This window comes from Larus michahellis, chromosome 1, assembly GCF_964199755.1.
Source record: "Larus michahellis chromosome 1, bLarMic1.1, whole genome shotgun sequence".
Lineage (NCBI taxonomy): Eukaryota > Metazoa > Chordata > Aves > Charadriiformes > Laridae > Larus > Larus michahellis.
The window spans coordinates 147,006,752-147,021,211 of record NC_133896.1 but is presented as its reverse complement, the minus strand read 5'-3'; the positions used below and the strand labels follow the sequence as shown (position 1 = coordinate 147,021,211).

Here is a 14,460-nt window from a genome sequence, read left to right as displayed (position 1 = left end):
ATGCAATCAGAAGTCAAACAGAAAGTTCGACATGCTTAATGCAGCATTCACATGTAAAATGTCTGCAGTGGAAACAGCCCAGCCCTCTAATTTCAGTCTTTGTTCCAGAATGAAACCTCGGGCCAGGTGCATCTGAACACGTGCTGAAGTCCCTGTCAAAGGACGGAGACAGAATTTCTCCATGGAAATGATGCAAAACTCAGATTGGGTCCATGCAGGCAGAAACGCTCTGGAGCCCATCAGAAGATGGGATCTGTTTGAGCCTGTCAGTACGCGCGCAATTGTGCTGCATGGGGTGCACGTGACTGCATGGGGAAATTTTGAAAGGTATATCAGTTATCCTGCCCGTTCCTCAATTAACTAAACAACTCTACACCATTCCTGTATGACACTAGATTCACTTACCGCATCATTTGATGCCTTCCTAATGTTAGAAATATCCCATAGACCCACAGTTTTCCTAAATGAAAGCAGTCGGACAGAATATGGCCATGCATTTTAACCCATTTACTAGGATGGGTGCCTTACAGGACAGCCACGCACTTGGACATCAGTAAGCTCTCAGGGAAGTACAGGGGGTGACCCAGACAAGAGCAGGAGCTCCAGTGCTTGCAGTGAATCACCGGGCTTATGTGTGAGGGCAAGCACCATCGGGATGGGAGGGATGAGACAGCCCAGGGACGGGAGGCAGGTCAAGGGAAAGCTGGAGAAAGGCTGTGAGGGAGGCAGAGGTGGGGGACCAGGATGTCAGGAGCGGTGCGGGACAAGGCGGAGGCCAGAGGTGGCAGGAAGGGAGGACAGCATGCTAGGAGCTGCAGTCAGAGCTGCCAGGGAGAAAGGAGCAGCAGGCAGCACGTGGGCTGGTCAAAGGTGTGAGGCAGCCAGGCAAGTGGGGCTAGCTGCTCCCCCAGAGCCATGCCAGCAGCCCCACACTCAGTGGGCAGGGAGCTAGCAGCCACAGGCATCTGTCTGCACCCATCTGAGGGCAGGATCAGGGCCTCTATGTATGCATTCATTTGAAGACGAAATCTATTACGATTCGCCCAAGCCATTTCAAAACACCCCAGTTACTGAGAGTCTCCCTGATAAGGCAGCGAGGAGCCCAAGCTCTGCACCACAACCGTCACCGCAGTGTAAGCATCAGAAAGGAAAGCAAGGCTTGCAAGGTTCAGAATAAAAGACTCAGTTTACAAGCTTATAAATTATTTGTATCTTTGACCGAGGGCTGCAAGCTTTGTTCAAGCCTGAAAGATATTAAGCAACTGCTTGAGAATCACCATTAACTAAAAAAAAAAAACAAAGCCAAGAAAAAAAACCCACATTCCGTACTCAGTAACAATTCTCTTGGAGTTTAATCTGCACACCATTACTACAGATCAGTGAATACCAAAAATGGATCGGTACCTGCTTTGTAAGTCATTCAGGTGCAATTCGCCTACATAATGGGTGGCTGATGAGACAGTGATGATCCTAGTGTTGTGACTGTGCGTTCCTGATTGCTTCAGCGTATCCAAGAGGAGGTTAGTCAACAGGAAGTGTCCCAAGTAGTTCAAGCCGAAGTGCTCCTCAAACCCATCCTCTGTCTTCCTTTCAGGGACCATCATCACCCCAGCTGGAGGAGAAAGTAGAGGTAAAACCTGTTGATTTATTTCAGAGAAGGAGCAAGCTAGAAGGAGCATGGATCTCCCGCTGCAGAGCGCAAAAACGGCATTTAGAGCAACGAGTGATTGGTGATGGCATGGAAACTGTAAAGCTGACACTGATTGATTCCTGACGAGAAAAATGTCAAAACCCCCACTTCAGTTCCTTCATCCAGAAAACAGGTAGACTATCTCCCTCCCTTCCTTCCTCCCTGCAGGATTGTGACGATAAATGAGTTCATTTGTGAAAAGTGTTCTGAAGACATTAAAAGTTGAGTTAACCCATTGCTGGCGTGCCAGAATGCAATGCTGTAGCTCCACAACAACAACAATTAATCCATCTACAATAGGTAGGAGCTGAGTGATCCCAACAACATTCCCTCCATCAAAGAGCTCAGAGCAGTGGAGACAAGACCAGGCTAAGCAGCAGACCTGCTCTCCCAGACGGCTTTCTGATGAGTCCTGGCTGGAGTTTAAAGATCTGTTGAGTCTTTGTCTGAAATCTGCAACTTCTATCTCGCTGGTGTGGGTGAGAAAAGATGTAGTAAATTTACCCAATACATCTTAATTGCTGTGCTTACAAGCAGCTGCATATTGAAATGAGTTTTTGAATGCTTATTTTGGCAATATTTTTGCATAGATTTCTACAAACCACAATTTTCAAACTCAGTGTCTAAAATAAGTATCCACGCACAATGTTGATTTCAGCATCTTGCAGAGAATCCTGAGCTCATGCATAAACTATATCATGGATTGAGGCTGTGTGGAGGATAGCTATCCCACTCAATTATGTTGTGGACTTGAATGTTATAAATTATTCTTATTTCATTAAAATTTAATTATCGTACAAGTGGACCTGATCTTTGTAATTTAAATGTAGATGGACATGGCTTGTGGAGAATAATGTTGCAGACCATTTGTCTTCTCTGTAGAACAAATGGATATGATAGAGCAGAAAGGCCACCTCTGCTCACAGATATGAGAGAGTATCAGCTTCATCTTCATGCTACTTCATGTTTCCGTTGAAAAGCCTTTAACATCCAATTCCTTGACATCATCCCAATGATGGCACATTAAATTACCATTTTAAATTGCACATGCTGTGCATCTGCACCATTCCTTCTTTGGGAGTGCCCCACCACCTGACAGTCCTGCTTTGTTACTGCTGCTCGGGCTGAGGGGGAGATGTTTTCAGGATCTTTTTAGCATGGCCGACACCCATAGCGATTCACCTATGGTTGCTTATTGCTTAACAGAGCAACTGGAGAAGCAGCGTGAGGGGAAAAAATGAGAGAAGACAACAGAGCAGACAAAAGGTCTGGATGTAACACAGCATACCTGCATATGGAGACCTCACAACTGAACATAAGCAATGCTGGCTGATGGTATGATGAAAGAAACACAACACAAATTACATGACCAGGCTCCACAAAAGCTCTATTGGCACCTGCCTCTGTCATTACAGGCACTCTCCCAGATCCCTCAGAATGATGGGAAAACCCAGCCGCCGGCTGTGGTTTCTCTGCATGTCAAATCTCAACTTTAGCAACGGAAAGACACAAATTAGAGGGTGTCTGGTCAGGTGTCCCGTTGTATTCTCCTTCCTTGGCAGCACTTACTGTGATGAATAGCGCAACCGCTCACAGAGTTGGGAAGAGATTTCCATTTCCTCCATAACCTGCATGTGCGGCATACAATGACATCCTGAACAGTGGCTGGGACTGAACACCGGTATGAAGGTTACGGATAGACAGAAAGCTGAAACAAGTCCTGCTGCAACTTTGACTTGTTTTCTGGGAACAAGGAAAGGGCAGGAAGAGCAACAAACCCCAGGCTCCCAGACCAAGTCTCAGCCTGCTACAGTGCAAGTTTTAGCAGAGACGGGACTTAACATGAGCTGTTGGAGGGCTGATGGGAACAGCACAACATCCCTGAGCACATGGGCCGGTACAAGGAAACTATTTGCATCTCTCTGAGGCCCATCCTGCCCTCCAAAGCTCTGACACTTGGAGAAGGCAGGAGGAAGCAGTTTAGCAGAGGTCTATTTGCAGCAACACTGGTAAACTGCAACTCCAAGAAAAGGTGGCCAACATAAAACAACCCTGGCAGAGCAAAGCTGATGTGAACCCCAAGTGCTGCTACTGCATCTGCCAGGGCTGCTGCAGGTTTATAGGCTCCTCCGTGCACACACACACTTCTGCTGGCTGAGTCAGATGGAGAAATTTGTAGCCAAGTTCCATAGATGGCTGCCACAGCCGTTCAGCTTTGCATCATGCCCAGCAGGCAAAGCTGGGGAGGCTGTCACCGCTCACATCAGCCCCGAGCACACCTGTGCTCCAGCAACTGCCCCCTCAACCTCCAGAGAGGCACGGGATTCCAAGAGCACATAGAGGCTCTGGCCCTCCACCCCAATTAGTCTCCACCATCTGTGCTGCACGTCCTGGCAGCACAAAACAGATCTGAGCTCAGGTCAGGAGGTGGAAAAAATTTACACTCGTGCAACACACAACTGCTAAGATACACATTCCTGAAAAGTATTTTGCTCATTCTTCAAGAGCTTCCTCCGAGCAGGAATCGTGGGCAAGTCCTTGAGCAGGCACAATCACCTCTGCCTGCATTTGTTACTCCTACAATTCCCTTTTTGTCTTCAAGAGCTGGTCAAATAATATTAATCCAAAACACCTTTGAAAGATTTTCTTTATTTTTATAAAGGCTCTCCTCTTTGAGGTGGTTCATACCAAGGCTATTAAAACATCTTGCCCTGCAATTTGAGGGCACCTTCTCTTGGTTGAGTAGAAGCCATTTTAATTCACTGCAAAGGAATACCCAACAGACAACTGAGTCTGGTTGCTTCCCTGACAAAAGGGAACACCTTGTAAGTGTAGCAGCAAGCTCTCCATTTTAAATTATTAACTACCTAACATTCAGTAGATACTAAAAGTGGCATCCTATTGATTTTCTTTTGTCCAGAAACGTCACCAGCTTTACTCAAGGGCCCCAAATGGTAACTCTAAGAATGAAAGCTGCTTCTATTTTTACTTCTTTCAATTAATCCAACACTATTTGAAACATTTAAAAATGCCTTTTTTTTTTTCACCTCTTCATTGTAAACTAAGAATTATTTTGTTTATTCTGCTGGTATGGAATCCATACAACCCAGTATATTTCTGATTTTAATTATCAACACTCAGTCTCCTCGTATTTTTGGAGTACACATGAAATTTTAAGTGGCAGATGATTAATGTAAAACACGTCACTTCTGCTACAACTTTCTTATATGCTTTTCCCTCTGATTTAGCTGGATTGTTTCCAGAAGATTTATTTTTTAAAAAGTCACTGGTATCAGCATGGCATTAGAGAATGAATTAATAAGTATGCTGAACATGAGCTTTTACTTTGTAATCGATTAGCTGTTATTGAAATATTCAGGCAAAGGACAGACAGTATGCATGCAGAACACTGCATAAATGATACACTGATGTGTGATTTTTGTGAGAGTAGAAATAAATTAGAATAAGGAAAATATTTTTCTGCATAACTGTGCTGAGCAACTGTTCTTCCTAAAGATACGGTAATACATTCCAATGTGCTGCAGTTATGCATTTACTGTAATATGTTCAAATTATACACATTTTAATTTAAATTAATGATTTTCTATAAAAAATTTCTAAAGAAACTCTTGGTTTGGGATCCATGAATGAATTAGTCTTATGTGACTTTAAGAGCATAGTGGATCTGATAGTGCACATGGCATAACCAAAAAGTTTTATGACAGTTGTAAATATTACAGGCCAGGCATACCACATTTTATTGGATTATACAGGAGAATTTGTACCATGCTTGCCTGTACTGCAGATGATGGTAAACATTGCTCCAATTCCTGTACCTCCCACTGCAAAGACATCCTTCAGCTTCATTAGAAAATATATTTTAAGAGCTTTAAAAATGCAAGTATTTCACTCATCTAGATTTATTTACAATGAGCTACTTGGAGGTTTTTAAAGGTAGTTCTCTCCAACTCACTACAAAAGAAAGATTTAAAATCTCTTTTTCGTAAGAACAAAATGTTTTTCTTCCAAGGAAGATACGGGAGAGGGACTGGAGGCAGTGCCCCCACATGCAAGTCCTTTTATCCCCATCAGCCCAAAGGCTGGGCAGACAATGCAAGAGGTCAGCCACATACACTCACTTATATGTAACACCTTCACAGCTGGAGGTGAAGCTATATAATCACATTCACCCAATTCTTGTTATTTACAACAGAGAGATACATACTGTAACAAAAATGTTCCCAAGGGCAAAAATTAATCGAGACGGTAACTCCAAGTAAAAGCACAAAGCCTTTTCTCCATACAGGCTTTGCACTGCTGTAGCTGATTCATTGAGCGGCATTTTCCATCCCATGAGTGTGCCACACGAGGCGACCCACCTCACTTAGCAGAGTGTCAAAACCCACTTCTCTCCTGAACAGAGACGGCTATACTGGAGGGAACATCTCAATAACCGTATAGCAGCCTCCCTGACTAGGCTGCCTATACTAGACTGCTCGTTCCACCTCATTCAGTTGGGCTATGCTATCCCAGAACATGCCTGTCCTGTGCATCTCTCCTGACTAGTGACTAATCAGAAGGTGCAATGCCTTACTAGAAAAATAGCACCTACTGGAGACACAACCACACCCACATAACTGCATTTTACAGGTATGCCTCATCTGGGCTGCAGAGAGGTGAATTTACAGCACTGCTGCGAAACACTGTTTGCTAAACTAGGTACGTAACACAGAGCCCAGTGCTACTGGTATCCCAGAAAAGCGTTGTGAGTCTAGACAGGACCACACACAGAAGTCAGATTAACAGCATGTGAAAGCTGAAGAGGCAGAAATCCAAACAGTTAAGAAGAAAAACACAAAAATACAAATGAACCTCGGCACAGCTCTCCAACGCTATGGTCCTATTTCCTATCTATCTCCCCAGAGGCACTGGTAGAGGTAGTTCAGACTCTTGCGCTTTCTAATATCTTCTGGAGACCTGTATATATGTATATACAGCTCTCTAAAGCAAACTGGGATGGCACTGAAGCAAAACAAGGAATTTTATCCCATGGCGTAACAATGACACCTGGATGACACCTAGAGTCCAGACCAAAGTGTGGACTCTAGTCCTCTTGCATTTTCCCTTGTGGACATGTAAGGATATTTGCTCTTAGCCTGTCTGGCATCAGCGCTGAGACAGTTTCCCATGCATGGACCTTCCCTGGAATGGACTGGACACCGCGAAAACCAGTTTGATAACAGCTGCAGAGAGCAGGGCAGCATCATGACTGAGTCCTGGGCTGCGGAGGAAAGCCATCTCCAGCAGGTTCAGTTTCTCCTGACTCTTCCTCAAACAAGGTCCTCCACAGGAGTCTGCCTGAGCCTCTGCTCCAGCACTGAGCAAGTTCCCACAAGCTCCCATCTGCTGCTCCTTTGCAAGGGGCTCTGCACCACCTGTTGACATTTTGGCATGCTGGCTTCCTGACATCTCCCTATGCCGGCCCTGCCGAAGCCAAGAACAGTGTGCCGCTTCCCAGCCAAAGTTTTGGGCTGCGCTCCCCTCCCTCCTCTAGCCCCAAAATCTGGTGACCCAACACTGATGTTATCAAGGAACAGCATGTGTGCAGGAAGGAGGGGAGAGGCTCAGCCCCAGACAGGCATATCAGCTTCATCTGCCTCTCTGCTTCCCTGAAAACAGTAAGTTTGTTCTCCCTAATTTTCTTATTCAGGCACTCTAGCTCCTTTGTGTCTGAATCTCGTAAGATCTCACTGCATCCTGCAGGCATCTGCCAGGCATACGGCTGGCTTTCCCTTCCCTCACTGCTCAGGCTGGTTTCCTTATGGAATCACAGTCCGTGGCTCTGAGGCTCCCACTAGCTTCCCCATTCCCTCTTCTATATCAGCCAGATGTGACATAGGGGTAGATGGGAATTAATTGTTCAAGTTATGTCAAAGTCGGTGGCCAGACAAAAGAGAGAGGTTCCAATCACGTCCCCACTGGGGGGGGGGCGTGTAGAATCTCATCTTTGTTAAATGTCAGTAAATTCAGAAAAAAGACATCAATCAAGAACTCCCTCACTGCAAGAAAAAGTTCAATCAGTTTGTGCACAACAGAGACTCTAGTTGTCAAGATAAGGACTCAGTCCTCATGAATTATGTGGTGTCTAAGCACTTGCAAACTCTGAGACCTCTCTTTATAGTTCTTTATAGCTCCCTCCCCCCATACTTGCTCTCCTCTGAATTTCCTGATATTGAACAAGAATATATGCTACATTCATAGTTTAATTCTGTTAAATGACAGCAAACTAAACTCAGCAAACTCAAATGTATTGCCATCGAGCTTTCCCCCATCCTATGGTTCCCACCTGACAGTCCTGTTTCCCCACATCACTCTTCACTCCCCCTTCTGCTGCCTCTCCCGCACAACACTCCATCCTCAACCACCTCTCTTTTATTTCAGTTCTCCACACCAAGGCTTCTCATATAAATCTGCCTCTCTTGGAAGTTATGGTCTTGTCCCATCTGCATTCAAACTAGGCTTCTTCCTCTTCCACACCACAGGTTTTGTCACTATACCTAAAAATGCAAGAGTCAGCCCTTCCAGAGAGATGTGGTCACTAGCCAGTTGAGGTCACCAGCTGCCTCAGCTCACCAGCCATGTCTGATGAGCCCTTCAGGTTCTAAGAGTGCTGAAATCACATCCCAGATCCACAGTCACATTCCAACTGTATATCAAGGTAAAACCCAGACACCCATCACCTCCACCTCTTCCCCACCCCGTAGTCTGCTTTTCATGGGACAGAAACTAGTTCACGAAGATCAAAGAGGACCCAGGCCCCCATTCTGGACGGTGGAGAGACCAGGAGGAGCCTGAAGTGAGCCACAGTTCCCACCTCCACCCCAGCTCAGAGGTAGCCACAGGGAGCAGAGGGGACACTTGGTGCCCAGCCTCCCTGCCAGTGCCCTTGCCTGCGTGCAGTACTTCCCAACACAGCTCGGGGTTGTGACTCCAGCAGAAAGACCTGCTCAGTCTCCATTCAGGACATGCTTGGTACAGGCAAAATCTTTAGCAATTAAAACGTAAAAGATGGGTTTCAAACTGCACTGCTTAACAGGCTTCTGACTCAGCCCAGCATGGGAATATTCTATGGATGGCGAAAGGTGCATCTGCCTCTGACACAAAGGCAGCATTTTGGCTCCATTCAAGTCCCCATTCAAACTGTGATAACACCAGAGCATTTCTAAACTTGTCATCATTTTTTACATTAAAAAGAAAAAAACCTAAACACCCCAAAATGTTTTCTTATCGTTCTTGGAAACAGATGAACTCTTTTATCTGGCATTACAAAAAATTAAATAAAAATAAATTAGCCTTAGGCAAATGCTTGGCATGGAAGCCCTTAGCCCAACCACTAATAGTTTGGCTAACTAGTAAAGAACTGAAAATTGAGTAATGTCTACTGCTAGTGCTCCCAGACCCACCTACAATGTTCCAAGGGAGAAGTGGACTGTATTAGCTGTGCTAAAGAAGATAAAGCAATGCACCTTTCCACTAAAGACAAGCTCTTAGTTTATCAGTAGATTAAAGAAAAAAAAAAAAAAAGAAAAAAATGCAGACAATCCACATTCAAGGACCATGAGAACATCAGCCAAATCTTGGTAGGTTCAGCACAAAACTGAACGGGCCGCAATACCTCCTTAAGAACAGATTCACCTTGCGATTCAATGTCATGCTGCTACAAAAGGAACACGCAAAGCACAGGCTAGTTCTCTGGAAAATGCATCAGTTAAAAAAATAAAATACGATCCACAACTGAGGTTTTGTTTTCACACTAAAATAAATCAGAGCATTCATAATTGGATTGGCTGGAAAAAAAACACAACAAACCAACTTTGTTTCCTAAAAATATGCTCAGTAAGTGCATTGTTGGCACAATGGTGAGTTATCCCACTCACAATCAGAAAATAGGAAAGTTAGTCACAGCTTTCTAATTCAATAGGACGTTCTCTTAGAAGTAAAGTATCTTGTTTTGCAATTTGTATAAAAAATATTTTTACCTAAAAGCTATGAAAGGATTAGGTAAGAATAAAACATGGCTCACTCCTGCCTCTCAGAAAAGCCAGTGGCAAATGTTCCACACACTTAAGTAGAACCAGTTGGGTTTCCTAATCCGTCAATAGCTGAATTTTGTATCTGTCTTCCACTGATAAAACATTCACATTCAGGACATAAAAGCAAATGGGTCAAGAACCTGAAGCATGTGGAGCCTGAGATATTTCCCTTTTCACAAAGTGTTTGATGTCACAGACACAGAGAAAGCTTTGGAAATAACTAGAAAGACAAAGATAGTATCAAACAAAAGTCAGGATTTTCATGAATGAAATCTTTACAGTTTGAAAGTCAGAAGTAGCCTAAAGTTACTCTTCTAACTTATTATTCTTCTAATACAAAATAAACCTTTTGTAAGAGGTTTGATTTCTTTAGGTAGGATACATATCGTTCTGGCAGACAACAATGCTATTCAAGTACAATAAAAGCTCTGGCTGATGACTGCTGCTAAAAACCTGGGCGCTAGATCAATGCTGGCATTGCGCAATCCTTGGCTGCTCTGAAAAAGCAGGGTCGGGTACTGTCAGCAGCAGCATCATGGTGCTCTGACACATGTGCCCAGACAAGTTACTTGCAGTCCCCAAGGCAGCTAATACCTGTAAAGAGCAGTGTGTGATCTGCCAGCCTCCCTATACTTTCCAGTCACCTCTCTTATAAAGGTGACCTCTTCTGAAAAATCTGAGTAAATGGCTCCTGTCATGCACTGAGCTTCTTCAAAAAATATGGCTCTGAGAGTATCTTCTCATTTTAGAACACATTAATGCCGCATGTTAGTGTCCTTATCAATCTTATAGTTTTGCCCATCATCCATGCAATAACCATTTTAAGCCAATCCCCCCACAACCTCACATTACCTTTTCCAGTTCTAAACATCTCCCAAAGGACCAGCTCTCCCATGATATCTAGTATCTATCATCCATTACATATAGGTGAAGAGCCACTTGCCCTTCTTCTGCTTGTTATCTTCTCTCTTTCTCCCTGTCCCTCTGCACTTTTCCCATCTCAGCTTTGCTTACGTATTGCTGTAATTTGTCTTCGAGGAAGGAGAAAGATGAAACATGATGCTGTAATCAAGACACTAGAATGAGATTCACGAGACATCAGATCCTGAGTTCACCACAGCCTTCCTGTGTGGCTGGAGGAGAAGCGTTATTTTTGATGAAATCCAAGTTCTACTTAAGTCAACAGCAACCCTCTTCACTAGCTTTCCCTCAAGGCCCTCTCCAGTGAATTTCCACTTCTCTGGAGTTTCTCTCCTTTTCATTTTATAGTCTGTGTAGCCTGCAGCTGCTACAGAGAGGGGTGTTGGCTCTTACCTAATCCCGTGGGACAGCATCTTTTTTGTAGATCCTCCTGTGATAATGTAAGTAACTATTGTTATACCTAACTAATCAATAAGACCTGTGAATAAGTAGGTACCTATAAAATTGTTTGTATTTGATATATCCACTTGTTTCCACCCCTCCAATCTCACACTTCTTCTGAAGATCTCATCCTGTAAATATTCAAACCCAAGAATAATTTAATATATGATCAACCATGGTAGCATCCATGGGACTACTCAAATGGCTCCCTGCAAAGATTATGGCTGGACTGCACATGGCTGAACTGCGTGTAGGTAACACAAAAAAATATGTATATTTCACATACTTACCCACTGATACAGCTTTTTATTGTACCCTACGAACTAAAGAGGGAAGCTTATAGAGGCTTATTCATTCTATCAAGAGACTGATATTTCTCAGATGATCCACAAAGTACAAAATACGAACATCTGAATTAGCCAGCAGTTCAGAAATATTGATTTTAAATTGGCTTAGATAGGCTTCAAACTGAAATATATTAACTGTAATCTGTCTACAATTGGCTAATAATATCCTCAAATATCTAAATTATTTTTTTGTGTTTGTGTGCATGCCAAGGAATATACTAAATGTCCTCATCATTTTTTCCCCCTCCTTTCCTAATCTGTAGCCAAAATCAGAAATCATTCATGTAGTTAGATATTGTTAATGAGTAGACATGAATTCGTGCACGTTTGGTATCCATAGGTATTCTGTTATCACTAAAGATATTGCAATTTTGGTGTTTGCTCTCTTGGTTTTAAGATCATTAAGTACTGTAAACAATGTATAAGTAAAAACATTAACTACAAGGTGATGAGAAACATTTCTAGCACACAGAGAAAACAACTGCCTTCAAGTTAGAAAAATCCTCTCTGGCATGAAAGTGACTAGTGCGTGTGGAATTTTATGAAGTGTTTTATTATCTGTCCCTTTTGCAGCCACAGGAAGATAGCAGACTTTCTAATGCGTCTCAACAGCAATACCATTTTAATGGATGTATTAAATAATTACACTAGTGTACATGCTGTAATTTGCTAAATGGTTTTCAACTGTACAAAGACACAGTTCTTTTCAAAAACAAAAACAAAAAATTGGCACCCAGTTGCTAATTAGTGGACTAGAAGACATGTTCTTCTGACCTTCTGTCAGATTAAGTTTTCTAAACTGCTTGTACTGCATCCATCTTTCTGTGGCTCATAGTTCAGCTATTTAGCTTACTTTTTTTTTTTTCCTCCCCAGAAAATGAATTTGTTTTCTGTGTCACAGCATTTTCTCTTTTCAGCACTAGCGCATTATATTTTTTTAAAAAAGTGTTTATGTAATACTCTATTTGCATCTTTAATATGTTTTGTTTATTTTAAAAACCAAGAGCTGAGCATGCACATTACCAATGCAGAAAGTATAGTAATGGAACAACAGGCCTTTATTTGTCAGCTGAAATAATGCGTGCATTCAACCAAATTTTTCCTTTTAAATTAGAAATTAGAAAGTTAAATGTATATGTATATATACGCCCTAAATGTCCACGTAAGACTTCTTAAAGTGCCTGAATTTGTTGGATACCTAACCTTACTGACATTTTTGTGGGACCTGCTTGTCTAGCTCTAGCAGAATACTTTGAAACTTGGGATTTTAGTATTGATTCAATTTCCAACTAGATCCTAGGCAAGTGATGGAGATGATACATTTTTTTAGAAAATCACCAGTGACCTGGAAAACTGCTGAATTTCATAATTACCTTAGTTCAGACATGTAGTATTGATTATTTACCCAGCACAGTAATTCATGCCAAATCACCTGCCTTTAATAGTATTTCAATGTTAGTTTCATAGTTTGCATTATTGTATAAAGTTAGAACTTTCTTCGATTCATCTTGAAATGTTTGGGGTTTCGATAGATTCACACAAGCTCACAACAAACACCATATGCCTTCACATACATCCAGCACACATCTTCATGGAGATAAGATGTGGAAAGATCACTAACATATAGACACGATTATATCAATCAACTGAAAAGATTTTGGTTTAAAGCAATTAAATAATACTAATTTGGGGTGCCAAAAAACGTGATGTAACAGTTCTTGGCTTTTTTACATTAAATGTAATAAAAGGATACAGTCTTTCGTAATAAAATGCTCAGTCCTATGAAGATAGAGAGGAAAATTTTTATTAGGTTGCTGATGCTCTGATTCAGAAATCGTGGGAACCCCACAAAATCTGATTTTCAAAACGTGATGGAGACTTTCCAGTAGCCCCAACAGACTGTGGGTCAGACTCTTAAAAGCATACGACTGCCTACAAATGCATGGTGCAGATGCCCTGGCTCACAGGCTCTTCCCCATATGCTACAAAATAAAACCATCTCTTCATATCAAGAACGCTAGAGCCTCAAGATGTGTAAGAAATAAGAAAGTACTAGGTGATACTAAGAAACTTACCATTCTAAATGCATACACTGAGACGTAAGAAAATCAACCAAGACATCTAATGGTCATGCAAAATGCCTTTATCTTGACTACGGAGTTTTCTGACAGAGAGCGTGCGCACTCACTGATAACATGTCCAACATTTCATTCCCATCAGATATTTAAATATTGCAAGCATTGTCCTCTTCCAGGCACCCAGGCTTGTGTCCAGGGGATCATGTGGTGAAGGCAGTGGAGTTGGCAATATCGATGAGGCTTTTGAGTGAGTAGTGCCTCCAACCCCGCAGTCCACAATGGACTGAATCTTCCTCTTTAGTGCATTGCATTACAGTGAAAAAAATGACAAAAAAAATGAAAGAGGAAGGCAAAGGGCAAAGGAAAAGCCTACCAGTTATCCCAAACATCAGCGTTTGTCTTGGATGTGCTCAACACTGATGGAAAGCCAGGAGAAGCTGTTCAAAGGTTTTTGCATCAGGCTATTTCTCCTCCATTAGGTATGTTCATTTTCCCCTGGTGTACCAAGAAATCACTTGGGCTTTCACTACAACACTAGTAACAAAACTAAATGCTATAGATAATTTACAAGAGCAAGCAAAAAGGACCAAAGAAGAAAAAAAACCATGGGAAAGAGCTTTCAGAAGTGAAGGCTGGTGACTTGCCAGGTAATGGTCAGAGACTAACTTAATTATACAGGAGTCTCTACAGCAGCTTTGAACATGATCGCTTCTGTGATTTGTTAAAGATTCAGCAAAAAGTAGAGTTGGGCCCTTCATTTCATTGTAGTTTCTAACAGAATTTTCTCAATCAACAGATTTCTCTTGCCTGTATTTGGTAACCAGGTCTAAATGAAATCAAATGCCCTTCTTGTAGGTCACAAAAACATAGACCGATTCAGGCAAATATTA

The 14,460-nt window shown here is 42.4% G+C and overlaps 1 protein-coding gene across 2 annotated transcripts in view; it reads right to left on the bottom strand.

Moving 5' to 3' along the window:
- Nucleotides 1-14,460, bottom strand: part of DHRSX (dehydrogenase/reductase X-linked) — a 167,387-nt gene that overhangs the window by 45,077 nt on the left and 107,850 nt on the right. For both annotated transcript variants that reach the window (XM_074607379.1, XM_074607388.1), the window contains one exon: nucleotides 1,405-1,612. In XM_074607379.1, the coding sequence (XP_074463480.1) occupies nucleotides 1,405-1,612 (208 nt within the window). The remainder of the gene's footprint in view (nucleotides 1-1,404; nucleotides 1,613-14,460) is intronic.